The sequence below is a fragment of the Nomascus leucogenys genome, chromosome 15 (genome assembly GCF_006542625.1).
Source record: "Nomascus leucogenys isolate Asia chromosome 15, Asia_NLE_v1, whole genome shotgun sequence".
In the NCBI taxonomy this organism is placed as follows: Eukaryota; Metazoa; Chordata; class Mammalia; order Primates; family Hylobatidae; genus Nomascus; species Nomascus leucogenys.
Genome location: NC_044395.1, coordinates 50,188,376 through 50,205,171, shown reverse-complemented (window position 1 = coordinate 50,205,171; position 16,796 = coordinate 50,188,376). Strand labels below are relative to the sequence as shown.

Sequence of the window (16,796 nt, the reverse complement as noted above, 5' to 3'; positions counted from 1 at the left end):
ATCTACACAACCTCTTTTGTCAAGAGACCTTTGACAAAAGGAAAATAAGACCTTGGAAGAAAAGTCTTTGTCCTTATTCTTCTTAGAGCTTCCTTTAGCCATCTACAATTCACTAATAATTAGCATCCACCACCATCTTCTGGAACTGAAGACAGCTTTTCTAGAGATTAAAAGTATCACTATATTTAATTCAAAATCTAATGTATTGTAAAACAATTATTTTTATAATCCATTATCTTAATATGGAACAATAATGCTGATATTGCCACTAAAAATTAGCTTGCATTATCTATTAAAATTGATCATATGCATTTCTCATGACCCATGAATCTACTCCTAGTTATATACACATCAGAAATGAGTACATGTATCTGTCAAAATTGTTCTGTGAGACTGTTTGCAGCAGCATTATTCCCAGTAGCCTCGAAGGGAAACAATGCAAATGCCCTTCAACAGTGGAATGCATAAATTGTGCCATACTCATAAAAAGGAATAATACACAACAGTGTAAATGAAGAAATTATTACCATAGAAACTATGGATGAACCTCACAAATATAATGTGAATTTGAATAGCGCCAGACAGAAAAGAATACATACTATATGATTCCAAAGATTCAACAGGCAAAATGAATCTGCAGTATGTGTTGGCTAATGACTGGAGGGGTAATGAGGTGCTGATCTGTGCAATGTGCTAGCATTCTATTTTTTGACCTGGATGGGTTTTGCGTAGGTATGTTCAGCTTGTGATAATTACCAGCAGAGGGGAGAGTATGCACACAATTCTTCAGGATGAGATTGGTGACATGTAGAGAAAAGGGAGAAATGACTGTAGTTTAAAAAAAGTCAATTCCCTCCTCCCCACTTCTCCAGCTCTCCATTTCCTAGGAAGAGAGTCCGGGGAAAAGCAAACCAAGAAACAAATTCCAGCTCAAACTCAAACCCTCAAACAGATCTGGAGACTCAAATATCCATCTCTCTGGGCAAAAGGCATTCCTAGATTTGTCCAAGGTACAAAAACTACCACTCTAACCACGTTTCTTCGCTGCCCGGGGTCAGAAAAGTAAAAACCAATTATTTATTTATTCATTTATTTATTTTTAAGTTACTTCCAACCTCGCTGCCTCGAGCTTCTGAATCACCTGGGCAACCTGGAAGCCGCCCATCTAAGGGGGTGAGGTCGAATCCCAGCCTTGACGCCTTAGCAACCGAGCGAGCCTTTCTCGCGTCCCAGCAACGCGCCCGGCCCTTCCCTCTGCCCGGCCTATTCTCCCTGGTGCCCCTCCCTTCCTCGAGGCTGCAGCTCATCCCTCCTTGGGTCTCTCGTTGGTCCGGTGGGCGCAGGTCTGCATACTCTCACTCGGTGCCGGACAGGCAGTTCCTGCGGCTCTTGCTGTGGGAGCTGCCCGACAGCCAGAGCAGTGGGGAGGGACGGCGAAAAACAATGTTTAAGTTTATTTAAGAAAGAAGAAAAAGGGTCAAAAAATTCAAGATTTTCGTCACTCTTATTTTTAAGGCACATCCAAAGCTCCTTGGAGAAGGGGCTGGAGGGCGGGAAAATCATTTTTGTGCACATTCCATGTAAGAAAGAAGAGACCCATCGAAGATTCAGTACGGAGTCACCTGGAAATTGGAGATGTTGGATACGATCGCCCGTGGCCTGCAGGACCTGGGCAGGCAGGTGCTGCCCACTCTGCCCTCGCTGAGCCAGGAGGGTAAGCGTGTTGGGTAGCAGGGGGGCCCTGGGGATTGAATCTTCATCTGCTTGCAGGGGAGGCGGGGGGACCCACTTCCCTATTCCCCTGGCTCAGGCCTGGCCTGCAGTGGCTAAGTTGCCTTGACAACCAGCTGGTAATCACATCCTGCCCACGTTGGGCGCCCAGAGACCCTTTTCTGGTTTTGATTAAACCAGGTGATGCGTAGACAGCACAAAGTAAGTGCTCAATAAACGGACTAGCACAAAGTAAGTGCTCAATAAAGATTAGGTAAAAACAACCACTCCCACCCCACCCGCTGGGATGGATCACAACCCTTTTGCCTACCTAGAGAAAAGAGGTGCAGGGGCCCTAAATGGCTCCTTTTGAGAGTTCATGCAAAGACGGTTGCTTTTGTTGCCTTTGACATCATGCGGTTGTATTAAGAAAATGAGATGATCATAAAAAGATACAAGGTAAGTACTTTGGAAGGGGACCTGGCACCTTCTCAGAGAAAACTCATTAGGCTTGGTTAGTAGCAAGACAAGATCTGTTTTCAGCATCGTTTGTAGAAGAGTCACCCCAAAGTGAGGCTGAGATCTGTCTGCAAACCATAGGAGAAGAAAGGTGCTGCAGGAATGCAAACTCTTATTATTACCAAACCATTATAATGTTATAATATAAATGTTGCTTAGGCTTTAACCAAATGACCACAGAAAACAAATAGGAATGGATGCTTCTTTCTCTTCCCCTGCATCACTCCTATCTTTTCCTCTCAAATCATCCTGAAAGATGCATTGAAGATAATGGTTTAATGAATTTAAAAACATTTGCTATATTTGTAAATTTATGTATAGTCATTCAAGTAATTTTGAAACCCTGCTATATGCTGAGCACTAGTTAACTTATGGTGAACAAAAATCTTGGAATTTACTGTTTAGTGGGGAAGATACACATTAATCAAGTAATCACACAAATCAATGCAAATTTACCATTTAGGTAAATGCTACCAGGGAGGAGGTAAATGGTACAGTAAGAACTTTTTTAAAAGATGATTTTTTAGGGCAGTTGTAAATTCACAATAAATTAAGAAGGAGGGACAATATATTAATTTATTCTTACACTGCTGTGAAGATACTATCCCAGACTGGGTCATTATAAAGCAAAGAGGTTTACTTGACTCACAGTTCTGCATGGCTGGGGAGCCCTCCGGTAACTTAAAATCATGGCAGAAGGGGAAGCAGGCATGTCTTACATGACGGCAGGAGAGAGAGAGAGAGAGAGAGAGAGAGAGAAGCCCAGGGGACCAGGGGAAACTGCCATTTATAAAACTCTCAGATCTTGTGAGAAATCCCTCACCATCATGAGAAAAGCATGGGGGAAACTGCTCCCAGGATCCAGTCCCCTCCCACCAGGCCTCTCCCTCAACCCCTAGGGATTACAATTCAAGATGAGATTTGGGTGGGGACACAAAGCCTAACCATATCAGACAGAGATGTCCCACATACTCTCTAATCCCACACTTGGATAGACTCTCCCATTGTCAACATCCCTCACCAGAGTGGTACATGTGTTACAACTGAACCTACATTGACACATCAAAATCACTCAAGGTTCATAGTTTACATTAGAGTTCTTTCTTGGTGTTGTACATTTTATGAGTTTGGAGAAATGTAAAATGACATATATCTATCATTATAGTCATATAGAGTATTTTCACTCCCCTTTGTTCTGCCTATTCACCCCTACCCCTAATCCCAAAATCTGGAAACCACTGATCTTTCCACTGTCTTCATAGTTTTGCCAGTTCCAGAATGGAATATAGTTGGAATCATACAGTTTAAGCCTTTTCAGATTGACTTCTTTCACTTAGCAGTATGCATTTAATACTCCTCCATGTCTTTTTGTGGCTTGATAGCTCATTTCTTTTTAGTTCTGAATAATATTCCATTATCTAGATGTATCACAGGTTTTTTTTTTTTTTAATCTATCCACCCACTGAAAAATGTCTTGGTTGCTTCCAAGTTTTGGCAATTATAAATAAAGCTGTTTTAAGTATCTGTGTGCAGGTTTTAAAAAATTGGATATAAGTTTTCAATTCACTTGGGTAAATACCCAGGGACATAATCGCTAGATTGTATGGTAAGAGGATGTTTAGTTTTGTGAGAAACTGCCAGACTGTCTTCCAAAGGGGCTGTACCATGTTGCACTCCTAAGAGCAATGAATGGGAATTCTTGTCGCTCCATGTTATTGTCAGCATTTGTTGTTGTCAGTATTTTAGATTTTGGTCATTCTAATAGATGTGTGTATTGGTATCTCATTGTTTTATTTTGCATTTTCCTGATGATCTATAATGGGGAGCACCTTTTAATATGCTTGTCATTTTTTGATGAGATATATATAAAGGGCTTTGGCTCATTTTTAAATTGAATTTTTCTTTTCTTAATGTTAAGTTTTAAGAGATATTTGTATATTTTGCATGACAGTGTCTTTTGCAAATATTTTTTTCCCAGTTTGTGGCTTGTCTTCTCATTCTCTTGACATTGTTTTTCGCAGAGCAGAAGTTTTAAATTTTAATGAAGTCCATCTTATTATTTCTTGCTTGGATTATGCCTTTGATATTTTATCTAAAAAGTCATTGCTATACCCAAGATCATCTAAGTTTTGTCCTATGTTATCTTCTAGGAATTCTATGGTTTTGTACTTCATATTTAGGTCTATGATCCATTTTAAGTTAATTTTTGTGAAAGGTGTAAGGTCTGTGTCTAGGTTCATTTATTTTTTATTTTTTGCATGTGGATGTCCAGTTGTTCTAGCAATGTTTGTTTAAAAGACTATCTGCTCCATTGTATTGCCTTTGCTTCTTTGTCAAAGATAAGTTGACTGTATTTATATGGGTCTATTCCTGGGCTCTCTTTTGTGTCCTATTAATCTATTTGTCTGTTCTTTTGTCAATAACACACATCTTGATGACTCAGCTTTATTGTAAATCTTGAAGTTGGGTAGTGACAGTCCTCTGACTTGTCCCATGTGCTATCTAGATGCATATTATTTAGTCCCCATGTATTTTGGGATTTTCCATTTATCTTCCTCTTATTCATTTCTACTTTAATCCCATTGTAATCTGAGAGCAGGCATTGTATGATTTCTATCCTTTTCTATTTGTTAAGGTGTGTTTTATGGCCCAGAACATGATCTGTCTTGGTGAATGTTCCATGTGAGCTTGAGAAGAATGTGCATTCTACTGCTGTTGGATTAATTAGTCTGTAGATATCAACTATATCCATTTGATTGATGGTGATGTTGAGTTCAACTATGTCTTTACTAATTTTCTGCCTGCTGGATCTGTTCATTTCTGACAGGTGAGTACTGAAGTCTTCAAGTATGATAATGGATTCATTTATCTCTTCTTGCACTTCTATTAGTTTTTGCCTCATGTAATTTGACATACTATTTTTAGGTGCATACATATTAAAAAGTCTTATGTCTTCTTGAAAAATTGACCCCTCTATTATTATATAATGCTCTTTATTTCTGACAACTCTCCTTGACTTGAAGTCTGTTCTAAAATTAATACAGCTATCCCTGCTTTCTTTTGATTAGTATTACCATGACGTATTTTCCTCCATCCATCTACTTTTAATCTGTTTTTAGATTTAGATTGGGTTTCTTTTAGACAACGTATAGTTGGGTTTTGTTTTTTGGTCCACTCCAGCAATCTTTGTCTTTTAATTTGTACATTTAGCCTATGCTCAAAGTGATTACTGATATAGCTAGATTAATACCTACCATATTTGTTATTGTTTTCTACTTTTTGCCCTTGTTTTTTGTACCCATCTTTATTTTCCACTGAGCATTTTATGATTCCATTTTCTCCTTTTTTAGCATATCGGTTATACTTTTTTTTTTTTTTTTTGAGACGGAATCTTGCTGTGTCACCCAGGCTGGGGTGCAGTGGTGCGATCTTGGCTCACTGCAAGCTCCGCCTTCTGGGTTCATGCCATTCTCCTGCCTCAGCCTCCTGAGTAGCTGGGACCACAGGCACCTGCCACCACACCTGGCTAATTTTTTGTGTTTTTAGTAGAGACGGGGTTTCACGGTGTCAGCCAGGATGGTCTCTATCTCCTGACCTCGTGATCCCCCCACCTTGGCCTTCCCAAAGTGCTGGGATTACAGGCGTGAGCCACTGCGCCCGGCCCAGTTATACTTTTTAAAAAAATTTTAGTAGTTGCCTTAGATTACAATATATATTTACAGTCAATTCAAGTCCACTTCCAAATAACACTGTACCACTTCACAGGTAGTGTGATTGTTTTATAATAACAAAATCTTAATTCCTTCCTCCCATCCCTTGTATCATTGCTGGCATTCATTTCATTTCACTTATATATAAGCATAAATATATATGATATATGCATAAGCATACATAATTGAATACATTATTGCTATTACTGGACAAACTGCTATCTGTTAGCTCAGCTAAGAATAATAAAAATAGGCCAGGTGCAGTGGCTCATGCTTGTAATCCCAGCACTTTAGGAGGCCAAGGTGGGAGAATCACTTGAGTACAGGAGTACAGGATCAGCCTGGGCAATATAGTGAGACCTTGTCTCTACAAAAAATTAAAACCAAAAAAATTAGATGGACATGGTGGCACACGACTGTAGTCCCAGCTACTCAGGAGGCTGAATGGGAGGACTGCTTGAGAGCCTAGCAGGTGGAGGTTACAGTGAGCCAAGACTGCACCATTGCACTCCAGGCTGGGCAACAGAATAAGACCCTGTCTCAAAGAAAAAAAAAAAAAAATTTTACCTTCATTTATTCCTTCTTCCTTTTTTTTTTTTTTTAATGTAGATCCAAGTTTCTGATCTTCATCATTTTCCTTTTTTCTAAGGAATGTCTTTTAACATTTCCTGAAAAGCAAATTAATTACTGGCAATTAATTCCCTTAATTTTTGTTTTTCTGAAAAATAATTTCTCTTTTGCTTTTGAAAAATAATTTTACAGGATGGAGAATTTTAGTTGGTGTTTTCTTTTTCTCAACACTTGAAATGTCTCATGGTACTCTCTTTTTGCTTGGTTTCTGATAAGTAGTTCAATATAATTCTTATCTTTGTTTCTCTATAGATGAGGTGTTCCTTCCCCTCTCTCTGCCCAGCTTCTTTCAGGATTTGTTTTTAGCTCTAATTTTCTGCACTTTGAAAATGATATTCCCAGGTGTCTTTTTTTGGGTATTTATCCAGCTTGGTGTTATTTGAGCTTCCTGGATCTGTGGTTTCATGTCTGACATTAGAGGGAAATTCTCAGTAATTGTTTCAAGTATTTCCTCTATTATTTCTCCCTCTTCTCCTGGTATTCCCATTATGGGTACACACCTTCTGTAGTTGCCTCACAATCCTTGGATATTCTGGGGTTTTTTTTTTTCCAGTCGTTGTTCACTTTCCTTTTGAAGTTTCCTTGTCACATCTTCAAGCTCAGAGATTCTTTACTAAGTCATGTCCAGTCCACTAGTAAGCCTATCAAAGGCATTCTTCATTTCTGTTACAGTGTTTTTATTTTTATTTATTTATTTATTTATTTTTTTATTATACTTTAGGGTTTTAGGGTACATGTGCACAATGTGCAGGTTTGTTACATATGTATCCATGTGCCATGTTGATTTCCTGCACTCATTAACTCGTCATTTAGCATTAGGTGTATCTCCTAATGCTGTCCCTCCCCCCTCCCCCCACCCCACAACAGTCCCCGGAGTGTGATGTTCCCCTTCCTGTGTCCATGAGTTCTCATTGTTCAATTCCCACCTATGAGTGAGAACATGCGGTGTTTGGTTTTTTGTCCTTGCGATAGTTTACTGAGAATGATGTTTTCCAGTTTCATCCATGTCCCTACAAAGGACACGAACTCATCATTTTTTATGGCTGCATAGTATTCCATGGTGTATATGTGCCACATTTTCTTAATCCAGTCTATCATTGTTGGACATTTGGGTTGGTTCCAACTCTTTGCTATTGTGAATAGTGCCGCAATAAACATACGTGTGCATGTGTCTTTATAGCAGCATGATTTATAGTCCTTTGGGTATATACCCAGTAATGGGATGGCTGGGTCAAATGGTATTTCTAGTTCGAGATCCCTGAGGAATCGCCACACTGACTTCCACAATGGTTGAACTAGTTTACAGTCCCACCAACAGTGTCAAAGTGTTCCTATTTCTCCACATCCTCTCCAGCACCTGTTGTTTCCTGATTTTTTAATGATGGCCATTCTAACTGGTGTGAGATGGTATCTCACTGTGGTTTTGATTTGCATTTCTCTGATGGCCAGTGATGATGAGCATTTCTTCATGTGTTTTCTGGCTGCATAAATGTCTTCTTTTGAGAAGTGTCTGTTCATGTCCTCTGCCCACTTTTTGATGGGGTTGTTTGTTTTTTTCTTGTAAATTTGTTTGAGTTCATTATAGATTCTGGATATTAGCCCTTTGTCAGATGAGTAGGTTGCAAAAATTTTCTCCCATTCTGTAGGTTGCCTGTTCATTCTGATGATAGTTTCTTTTGCTGTGCAGAAGCTCTTTAGTTTAATGAGATCCCATTTGTCGATTTTGGCTTTTGTTGCCATTGCTTTTGATGTTTTAGACATGAAGTCCTTGCCCACGCCTATGTCCTGAATGGTATTGCCTAGGTTTTCTTGTAGGATTTTAATGGTTTTAGGTCTAACATATAAGTCTTTAATCCATCTTGAATTAATTTTTGTATAAGGTGTAAGGAAGGGATCCAGTTTCAGCTTTCTACATATGGCTAGCCAGTTTTCCCAGCACCATTTATTAAATAGGGAATCCTTTCCCCATTTCTTGTTTTTGTCAGCTTTGTCAAAGATCAGATAGTTGTAGCTATGCGGCATCATTTCTGAGGGCTCCGTTACAGTGTTTTTAGTTGCTAGCATTTATTTTTGGTTCTTTCTTAGGATTTCAGTCTCTCTGTTATGTAGCCCATCTGTTCTTGCATGCCGTCTACTATATCCATTAGAGCCCTTAGCATATTAGCCATAGTTGTTTTAAATTGCCAGTGTGATAGTTCCAACATCCCTGCCTGTCTGGCTCTGATGGTTGTTCTGTCTCTTCATATTGTGTGTTTTGCCTTTTAGTATGCCTTGTAATTTTTTCTTGATAGCTGGAAGTGATGTACTGGGTAAAAGTAACTGCTATAAATAGGCCTTTAGTAATGTAGGGGTACAGTGTGGGGGGCGGGAAAGCATTATATAGTCCTATGATCAGGTCTCAGTCTTTTAGTGAGCCTGTGCCTCTGGACTGTGAACTTTACAAATGTTTCTCAGATTTTTCCTTTCTCCTTAGGTAGGACAGAATGGCTAAAGTGGACTGGAGTTGGTCATTTCCCTTCTCTCAGGTCAGTTAGGCTCTGATAATATACCAGCATGTTAGGCTCTGGTGAACTTTTCTTCTGTGGGCAGGCCATTAAGAACAACAGAGTACTCTGGCATGTTTAAAAATGGTATTTTTTCCTTCCCCCCACCAGAAGCACAAGGAGATTTTTCTCTTATATTTACCTGGATATTTGGCTGTGGGAATCTGGTTGAGCTCTGGGAAATAAACCTTAAAATATGTGGGGACCCTCCCTCCATGACTGGGTCCCCCTGGAGGTTTTAACTCTTGGTGTTGTCCACACTGAGCCTCCAGAAATTTGTCAATTACACTTTGAGTTTTCTTACCCAGCATTGGTTCTTGATGCTGTTTCTGCATGTGAGTCTGTTTCAGGAAGCCATTCCTCCTGGTATTTGCCTTTCTGTCTCTCCAATTTTAGGGGCAGCAGTTTGCCCTGTGTCCCCCCTCATCTTATGGATCCAAGAAGAGTTGTTGATTTTTCAGTCTGGTCAACTTTTTAGTTGTTAGGATGGAGTGGTGACTTCCTTACATACAGCACCAAGAAATGGAAGTCAAATGAGAATATTTAATGGAGAGTAAGGATGGGGGTGTGTGCCAAGAATGGCTAAAGAAGGGATGCTTTGAGCTGAGTTGTGAAGAATGAGTTGGAATTAAGTAGATGAAATGGATCAGAGAGGTAGAGAGTGGAAGTGAGTTGAAAATGATTTTGGCAAAGGGAATGACAGGGGCAAAAACTTATGGTGAGAGTATGATGTGATAGAGCAACTGAAAGACAGTTGATTGGCTGCTCTGTAGATGTGGGGAGGGAGTGTATTCTAAAGTAGGCTAGAGAGAAAGGAAGGGGTCAAGTAATGCAGGGCCTTGTAAGTCATATTAAGGATGTTGACCTTTATGTTAAGCCTGATGGGAAGCCATTAAGTGTTTTAAGCTGGAGGTCAAGGAGAAGTTGAATGACATGATCAGTTTATATTTGGAAAAGATTACTCTGGTTGCCATGTGGGGAATGAATAGGAGGGTCAAGAATACCTATAGCAATAGTCTTGGTGAGAACAGATGGTAGCTTGGTCTAAAACTGGTAATAGTAGAAATGGAGAGGAATGCAATGAATGAGGGGCAACTTGGAGGTAAAATCTACAGATTATGGTGATGGACTGGATGTTAGGGGTGAGGGATAAGAGAAGTCTCAAGGATGACTTCTGAGTTCCTGGCTCATATAACTGAACAGATAGTGGTGCCATTCACTGAGACTGAAATCCTGGATAAAAGACAAGATTTAAGGGAAGAAAGATTGTGGTTTTGGGCAAGTTGAAGGGCCTTTGTGTGATATGTAAGTAGGCAGTTGGATAAACGGGTCCAGAATCTCAAAGAGGGGGTGGGAAGGAGTCTGGGTCGGCAAATAAACATTTGGGAATCATTCTGAGTGTGGGTGTGACTGCTGAAGCAGAGAGTATAAAGTGAAAAGAGAAGCAGCCTAGGACTGTACCTTGAAAAACCCTACCATTTAATGGTTGGATGGAGGAGGATAAGCCTGCAAGGGAGACCGAAGAAATGGCCAGACAGTTAGGAGAAAACTCAAATGAGAGTAGTAGTATAAAAGCCAAAAGGAGAGGTGCTTAAACAGGGAGGGAGTGATCAATAGTGTCAGACAGGGCTGAGGGCTCAGAATTAAATACGTTTATTGAACGTATTGACAAAGAGACCACTGGTGACTTCAGCAAGGGCTGAAGTCAATGTCAAACTACTATTTATTAACTTTCACAAATGATCTATTGCAACAAGGATGAAAATAAACTTCAAACTCAGCAAAACACATAAATTAACTTTCATCAGTGTATATATTCATCATTGTATATTCCTGCTGCTTCTGTATGTTTTAGCAAAGTTTAATATTATGTAATTATAGTGCTTAGAAGGCCCTGTCATCATTTTACAGATGTGAACTGGGTAAAACTTGAGTCCATGGAGGCAGGAAGGCTGTGGGTCTTCCACGCAGCACACTGCCGTTTCCATTGCATTATGCTCTGGGAATATGTTTCTTTGTTCAAATCATGCTTTACTATTCTGCTATACTATTCCATATATCAGTATTTTAATTTTAGAAGATAAGTTTTATAACATCAGGAAACATATCTGTTTTTTGACATTAATCTCTTTTTCAAGCATATAGTATTGTATAATTTACAGAGCAGGCATGTAGGTTTTTTTTTTTATAATGATCATATATAAGAGACAGTATTGCTGTTACTTGGCACTGTGTTTAAACATATGGTTTTGAGTGCATGGAATGTTAAGAATTTAAAGCCAAATGAAGCTTGAACTGAATATAGAGTATATGTCTAGGGATTAGTTCTTTATAAGAGTGATTCTTGGCATTTCAGTGTTTGATTGAAATAAGTAAGAACCCTGGCTTCCCTTAAAATATGAAACTAGTATATCCTTCAATTTGCTTTTTAGACTTGATATTTTTCATTTTGAGACTTAATGATATCCTCTCTGACTCTTTGGGATGTCAGAAAAAGTCAAATTCAGAAATTACAGTCTGTAAGCTTTCCAAATCTATTCCAATTGAATTGCAGGGGCCTAAAGCCTCCTAAGGCAAATGATATGCATAATTTCCTTTCTCTTCAATGAGAAATAGCAAATTTTAGTTTACAATAATTAGTTCTGCTCTTATATAATGTTGTCTCTTAGGCTTTATGGAATAAAACAGTACAGTGGGCTTGAATATATCATCCAAATGAAGAAAGACAAAATCTTCAACTTTTCAATTAAACTAGCTGAGTCTTTTCACTGGGATTTGGTTGAAAACTATACACTTTCTCCTGGCTCTAATGAAATCATATCATCTTCAGTGTAGTTGTTTTCCTAAAATACAAGCTTTTAGAGGCAAAAGACTTTTAGAGTCATAAATTTAACAATTTTGTCTTAATAACTTTGAAAGTTCTCTGTGTACATCTGGATACTGAGATTTTGCATTCGTGAATTAATGAAATTTTTGGTCATGATGAAAATTTTAATTCGGTATACAGTTAGAACTGGTTCTTAGTTCTTAGCAGCTTATAGTAGAATTCTATGGGCTGTGGGGGTGGGGAGGAGTGGGGAACAAGGTAGGGTGGGCAGAGTAGGAGAAATGCCTGATTATAGAAAGTGATTAATGAGGGGCAGAATCTTGGCCCTCGTGCTCATTGTAGCATGCAGCCCTAATTTTATTAATGGGTGAGTGAGTTTTCATCACCAAACTTGTTCCCAGATATTCATAATAGTCATTGCTACTTCTCCTCCACCAAAGCTGCCCCTTTCCTGGCCTATTAATAAAAATATTTATAACTCTGATATACCAGAATTAAAAGATTTCACTCTCCGTGCTTTAGTTAGTGGTTTAAATTGTTAGAAAAAAGATAAACCAATAAACCAATAAAACAAGCAGTTTCCAAAGTGGAAAAAGGATTGGACTTTTGTCACCAGCTGCATCTGTGTCCCTAAATGACAAGTTGGTTAATGTCACTGTTCTTGATTTTTTATTTTGAGAATTAAAATGTAACACTCTTGATTTGCCAAGAGTTCTTAACTGGAAAGTATCTTGGATAAACACATGATTAGGTCTGGAAGGGTGATGTTAACACAGATATAATTTTCTAGACTTCGACATATTAGTCATACTACAGTATAGGTTCATATCATACATTAACACTTTAGTTATTGGCAACTACCTATTTTTCTACCACAGTTGTTTGGAACACAGCTCAGAACAAGAAGATAAACTTGGAAGGCTTCCCTCCAATCAGTCAAAATTGATAGTGCAAAGAGTATGCATTAATTCAAAGTAAAGCTTCTTGTCCTATTCAAAAGTATGTTTTTAAAAATTATTATTATAGGCTGGGCATGGTGGCTCATGCCTGTAATCCCAGCACTTTGGGAGGCCGAGGCGGGTGGATCACCTGAGGTCAGGAGTTGGAGACCAGCTTGGCCAACGTGGCGAAACCCCGTCTCTACTCTCTACTAAAAGTACAATTAGCCAGGCATGGTGGCTGGCGCCTGTAATCTCAGCTACTCAGGAGGCTGAGGCAGGAGACTCGTTTGAACCCGGGAGGCGGAGGTTGCAGTGAGCCGAGATTGCGCCACTGCACTCCACCCTGGGCGACAGAGTGATACCCTGTCTCAAAAAAAAAAAAAAAATTATTTTAGACATAGTATTTGTTATTTCCAGAACACAGTAGATAAGAAGCAATGAATTATGACTGGTCCAGGAGCCCACAGAGTACTAGTAGCGCAAGTGACAGCTGGTAGCTTAGCAGTGAAAAATGAGAATATAAAGCAGATTTGAGGATTTAGCAAAAATAGAAGTGTAGGAAAAGTTAATGTACACACAACAGCCTTTCATGCCTTAGTGGCCTTTTGCCTTATTCATGTGTTATGGAGTGGTGTGAGAATGAACGTTCTTATTAATCAGATGGCACAGAGTAGACACCCGATAAAGGGTTGCTGAATGGGTCATTAAGAAAAGGCTGGGTTATACTTGATTAACTCTCTTTATAGAATAAAGAAAAGGATGTGACAGAGTTCCCTTTGCTGTAGAAATATTTTCTTTAAAAATGTATTATTATTATTATTTTAAATCACATCTTCCGAACTTAAAGGGAGTAAGCCTTAGTTACCAAGAAAATTAACTTTTGGGAATGGCCTTGTTTTTTGTTAATTCTAAATTAATCAGGAATTAATGTCATTTGCTTCCGCATTTCATATTTACATTTTTATTTATTAGCACTAAGATACTATCACATGGGTGCTCATATAAATTAAATAATTTCTGGTTACTTTTGAATTTCAGAAGTCTCTATTATCTGGGGGAATGTATCAGAATTTGTGGGACGGCAGTTAACCCTGCACAAGGTAAGATTTATTAATTTATTAATAAATTAAATTTATTTATTAATTTTAATGTAGGCATCTAAAGGATCTTTCCTCCATAGTCTTGCATAATGTTGCTGGGAGCAGGGCAGTAGACTTTAGAGCCATCCCATTTAACTTTCAGTCCTATGATTTTATGATGCTCATGCTTCGGACTTGTGGGTAATAGATTTAACAAACATGAATTTTATTTTTAGGTAATGAATTTGTAAGTTCTGCTTTTCTAGTGTTACAGAGTGTAGTGCTGATCAGCTGGGTGTGTGTAAGGAAACTAGATGAGTTCTGTTTGTCTGTGATCTGATAGCTCCTGGCATAGCTGTAGAAGGATATAACGCTTCTTGTCTTGCCTCCTTGCAGGGAATGGATTTTAATTGAAATAGAAGACTTGCCAAAATGAGAAACTTTGCCTAGGGCTGGACTGTTCCCTCCTGTTAAGTCTTGGGTTTAGATGCCATAGAACTGGATGGAGATTTGGGGATGAGCTTGGGGGAAGCTGGGAAGTTGTGGAACTTTTATACCCCATTCAGAGGTCCTACTATGAGAGCCCTTGGGCAGAATTCATACTTCAAATTTATTTTGTTTTGTTTGAGAATTTGAATTTGTTATCAGCACTTAAACTTGGGAGAAATTATATAATGTTTTGGATTTTTTCCCTCCCTTTCATTGAAAAATCAGCAGATCTAACAACACTAGTCTTCCATTGCTACATGGTGACACATTTGGAGCTCAAGATGTGCTCTTCCCTTTAGACGGGGTGTGCAGTCCATAGCCATCACATTCCCTGGCTGGCTACTTTCACTGTCTTGCTTTCTTTTTTGGCTCCTGTAGGCATTTGAGTTTGTAGTCCTTGATGTATGATATCTCCAGGGAGACAGCAACCCAGTATGAGAGCCAAAAACATTTGCTTCTACTCATCAGCCAGGATCACTACATTGCAGCATATGATTTGGATGCTGGTTGTCTGCTGTGGCAGACATAAAATCTAAAAGTAGGAATGAGAAGGCAGAGATTCTCATGCCCTCTTAAATTCCTCTAATGGCAGATGATTAAAATTTAAAATGTCACACAATTTAGGTCAGGAGTAATCTGGGTTAAAGATTAAAAGATGCTATGGCATTCACACCAATTTTCTTAGCCTTTTGATGATACAGAGATGAGCGATCTGATGTCTGCAAATCATCATGGACCAATGTATTACATTTTATACTCAGCTTATTTGAAAACTTAGAATTATAAAATGCTATAGCTCTGAAGAGTCCTAGAGATCACTGAATTTTTAATGCCTAAGCTTACTTCTCTTCATGTTTTTTAGATAATAATATTAAGGATTATTTTTTCTTCACTCCTTCAATGAATTCTGTTTTTTTTTTTTCCTTTCAGGGGGTTCAGATTCCAGGATTTGGAACTTTCACTTTCATAAGACAAAAGCTCGAGGTGGGAAACAACAAATTTATCTTAATCCAGAGGCCTGTGTTTATCATGGCGGAGAAGCTAGTGCAGATCCATGGACTCAAACAAAACAAAGTATACACTCCTGGTAAATAATTCTGCTATGTAGGATTTTCCCAGAAGGTTACTGTCCTGGGGATAAAAAAAAAAAATGAAAGGGCAAAGCGTAGCCAGTGCTGCTGTCTTACCTTCTGATTCGAGGAACTCACTTTTCACAAGGTGCTTTTGGCAGAGGGAGGGGCCAAAGTGGAAAAATAATAGAGTCTTCCTGAAGGCCATTTTAAACCCCAGTAACCTAAGAGGAAGGAGTGAAAAAACCTGATGTAATGTAAAGGAAAATTTATGTAAAAGCCACACCACAGAGCTGTAAGCCCTTTATTTCAGCTCCTAAGAAATTAAAAGTGGTTATAAAGAAGAGAAAGTTAATTAGGATCTCTGGTTGGGAGAACTACAGTCAGTATCAGCTGTCAAAAAGATAACTGTCTTTCTATCATATGTATAATCCAAATCATTAAAATTTAAAAGTTAGAAGTTGAATACTTCCATAAAGACTTAATGCATACCTTATATACCTTTCTTATACCCTAAAGCCAACCCACCTCCCTCCCTCCCTGCTTCCTCCCTCCCTCCCTGCTTCCTCCCTCCCTCCCTCCCTGCTTGCTTGCTTGCTTCCTTCCTTCCTTCCTTCCTTCCTTCCTTCCTTCCTTCCTTCCTTCTTCCTCAAATATTTATTGAGAGCCAACTATGTGTCAGACCTTGTTCCAGGTGCTTGAGATATAGTGGTAAACAAAATAGGCATAATCCCTGCCACAGACCGCTTCCATCCAGCTTTAGTGTGTGGGCTTCGTAACACCTCCCTTGGTTACTTAGCGGCCTTTGGGTGCATACTTCCTGATTCCTGGCTGTGTTCCTTTTGACCTTCCTGATTGTCCCCGCCCCCCACATCAGACTCACACCTGGATAAATGGAGACGATCTATCTCCGATGGCAACAGGTGAAAAGGCTGAAACTGTCCTCTAAGTTAATGTTCCTGAAAGTTAATTTTCAGAGTCACTTGAGTAACTTTCTACTTTCAAAAGAAAGTTATATTAGAAAAACAAATGTCAACAAACCATACTTAGAATTTCTTAGGTATATATTCAGTGTGATGGGCTTGATGAACTTTTCAGCTATTTTTACCTAGAGTTTTTTTTCTTTTTTCTTTGTTTTCCCCTTTCATGGGAACAAAAAGAAATACCTAGAGTTTTATGTCAGAAGAAATATATCCTATGTCATCAAAAACCTATCAAAGAAAATGAAAATAAAGCTAACATTTTTGCAAAAACATCTGTGCATTAGAATTAAAGCTC

The 16,796-nt window shown here is 38.8% G+C and overlaps 1 protein-coding gene across 2 annotated transcripts in view; it reads left to right on the top strand.

The window, feature by feature from the left end:
• Positions 1-1,635: 1,635 nt before the first annotated feature.
• CCDC81 (coiled-coil domain containing 81) overlaps positions 1,636-16,796 on the top strand; it is a 50,541-nt gene continuing 35,380 nt past the window's right edge. For both annotated transcript variants that reach the window (XM_030829701.1, XM_003254559.3), the window contains exons 1-3: positions 1,636-1,714; positions 13,919-13,980; positions 15,379-15,535. In XM_030829701.1, coding sequence (XP_030685561.1) covers positions 1,636-1,714; positions 13,919-13,980; positions 15,379-15,535 — 298 coding nt within the window. The remainder of the gene's footprint in view (positions 1,715-13,918; positions 13,981-15,378; positions 15,536-16,796) is intronic.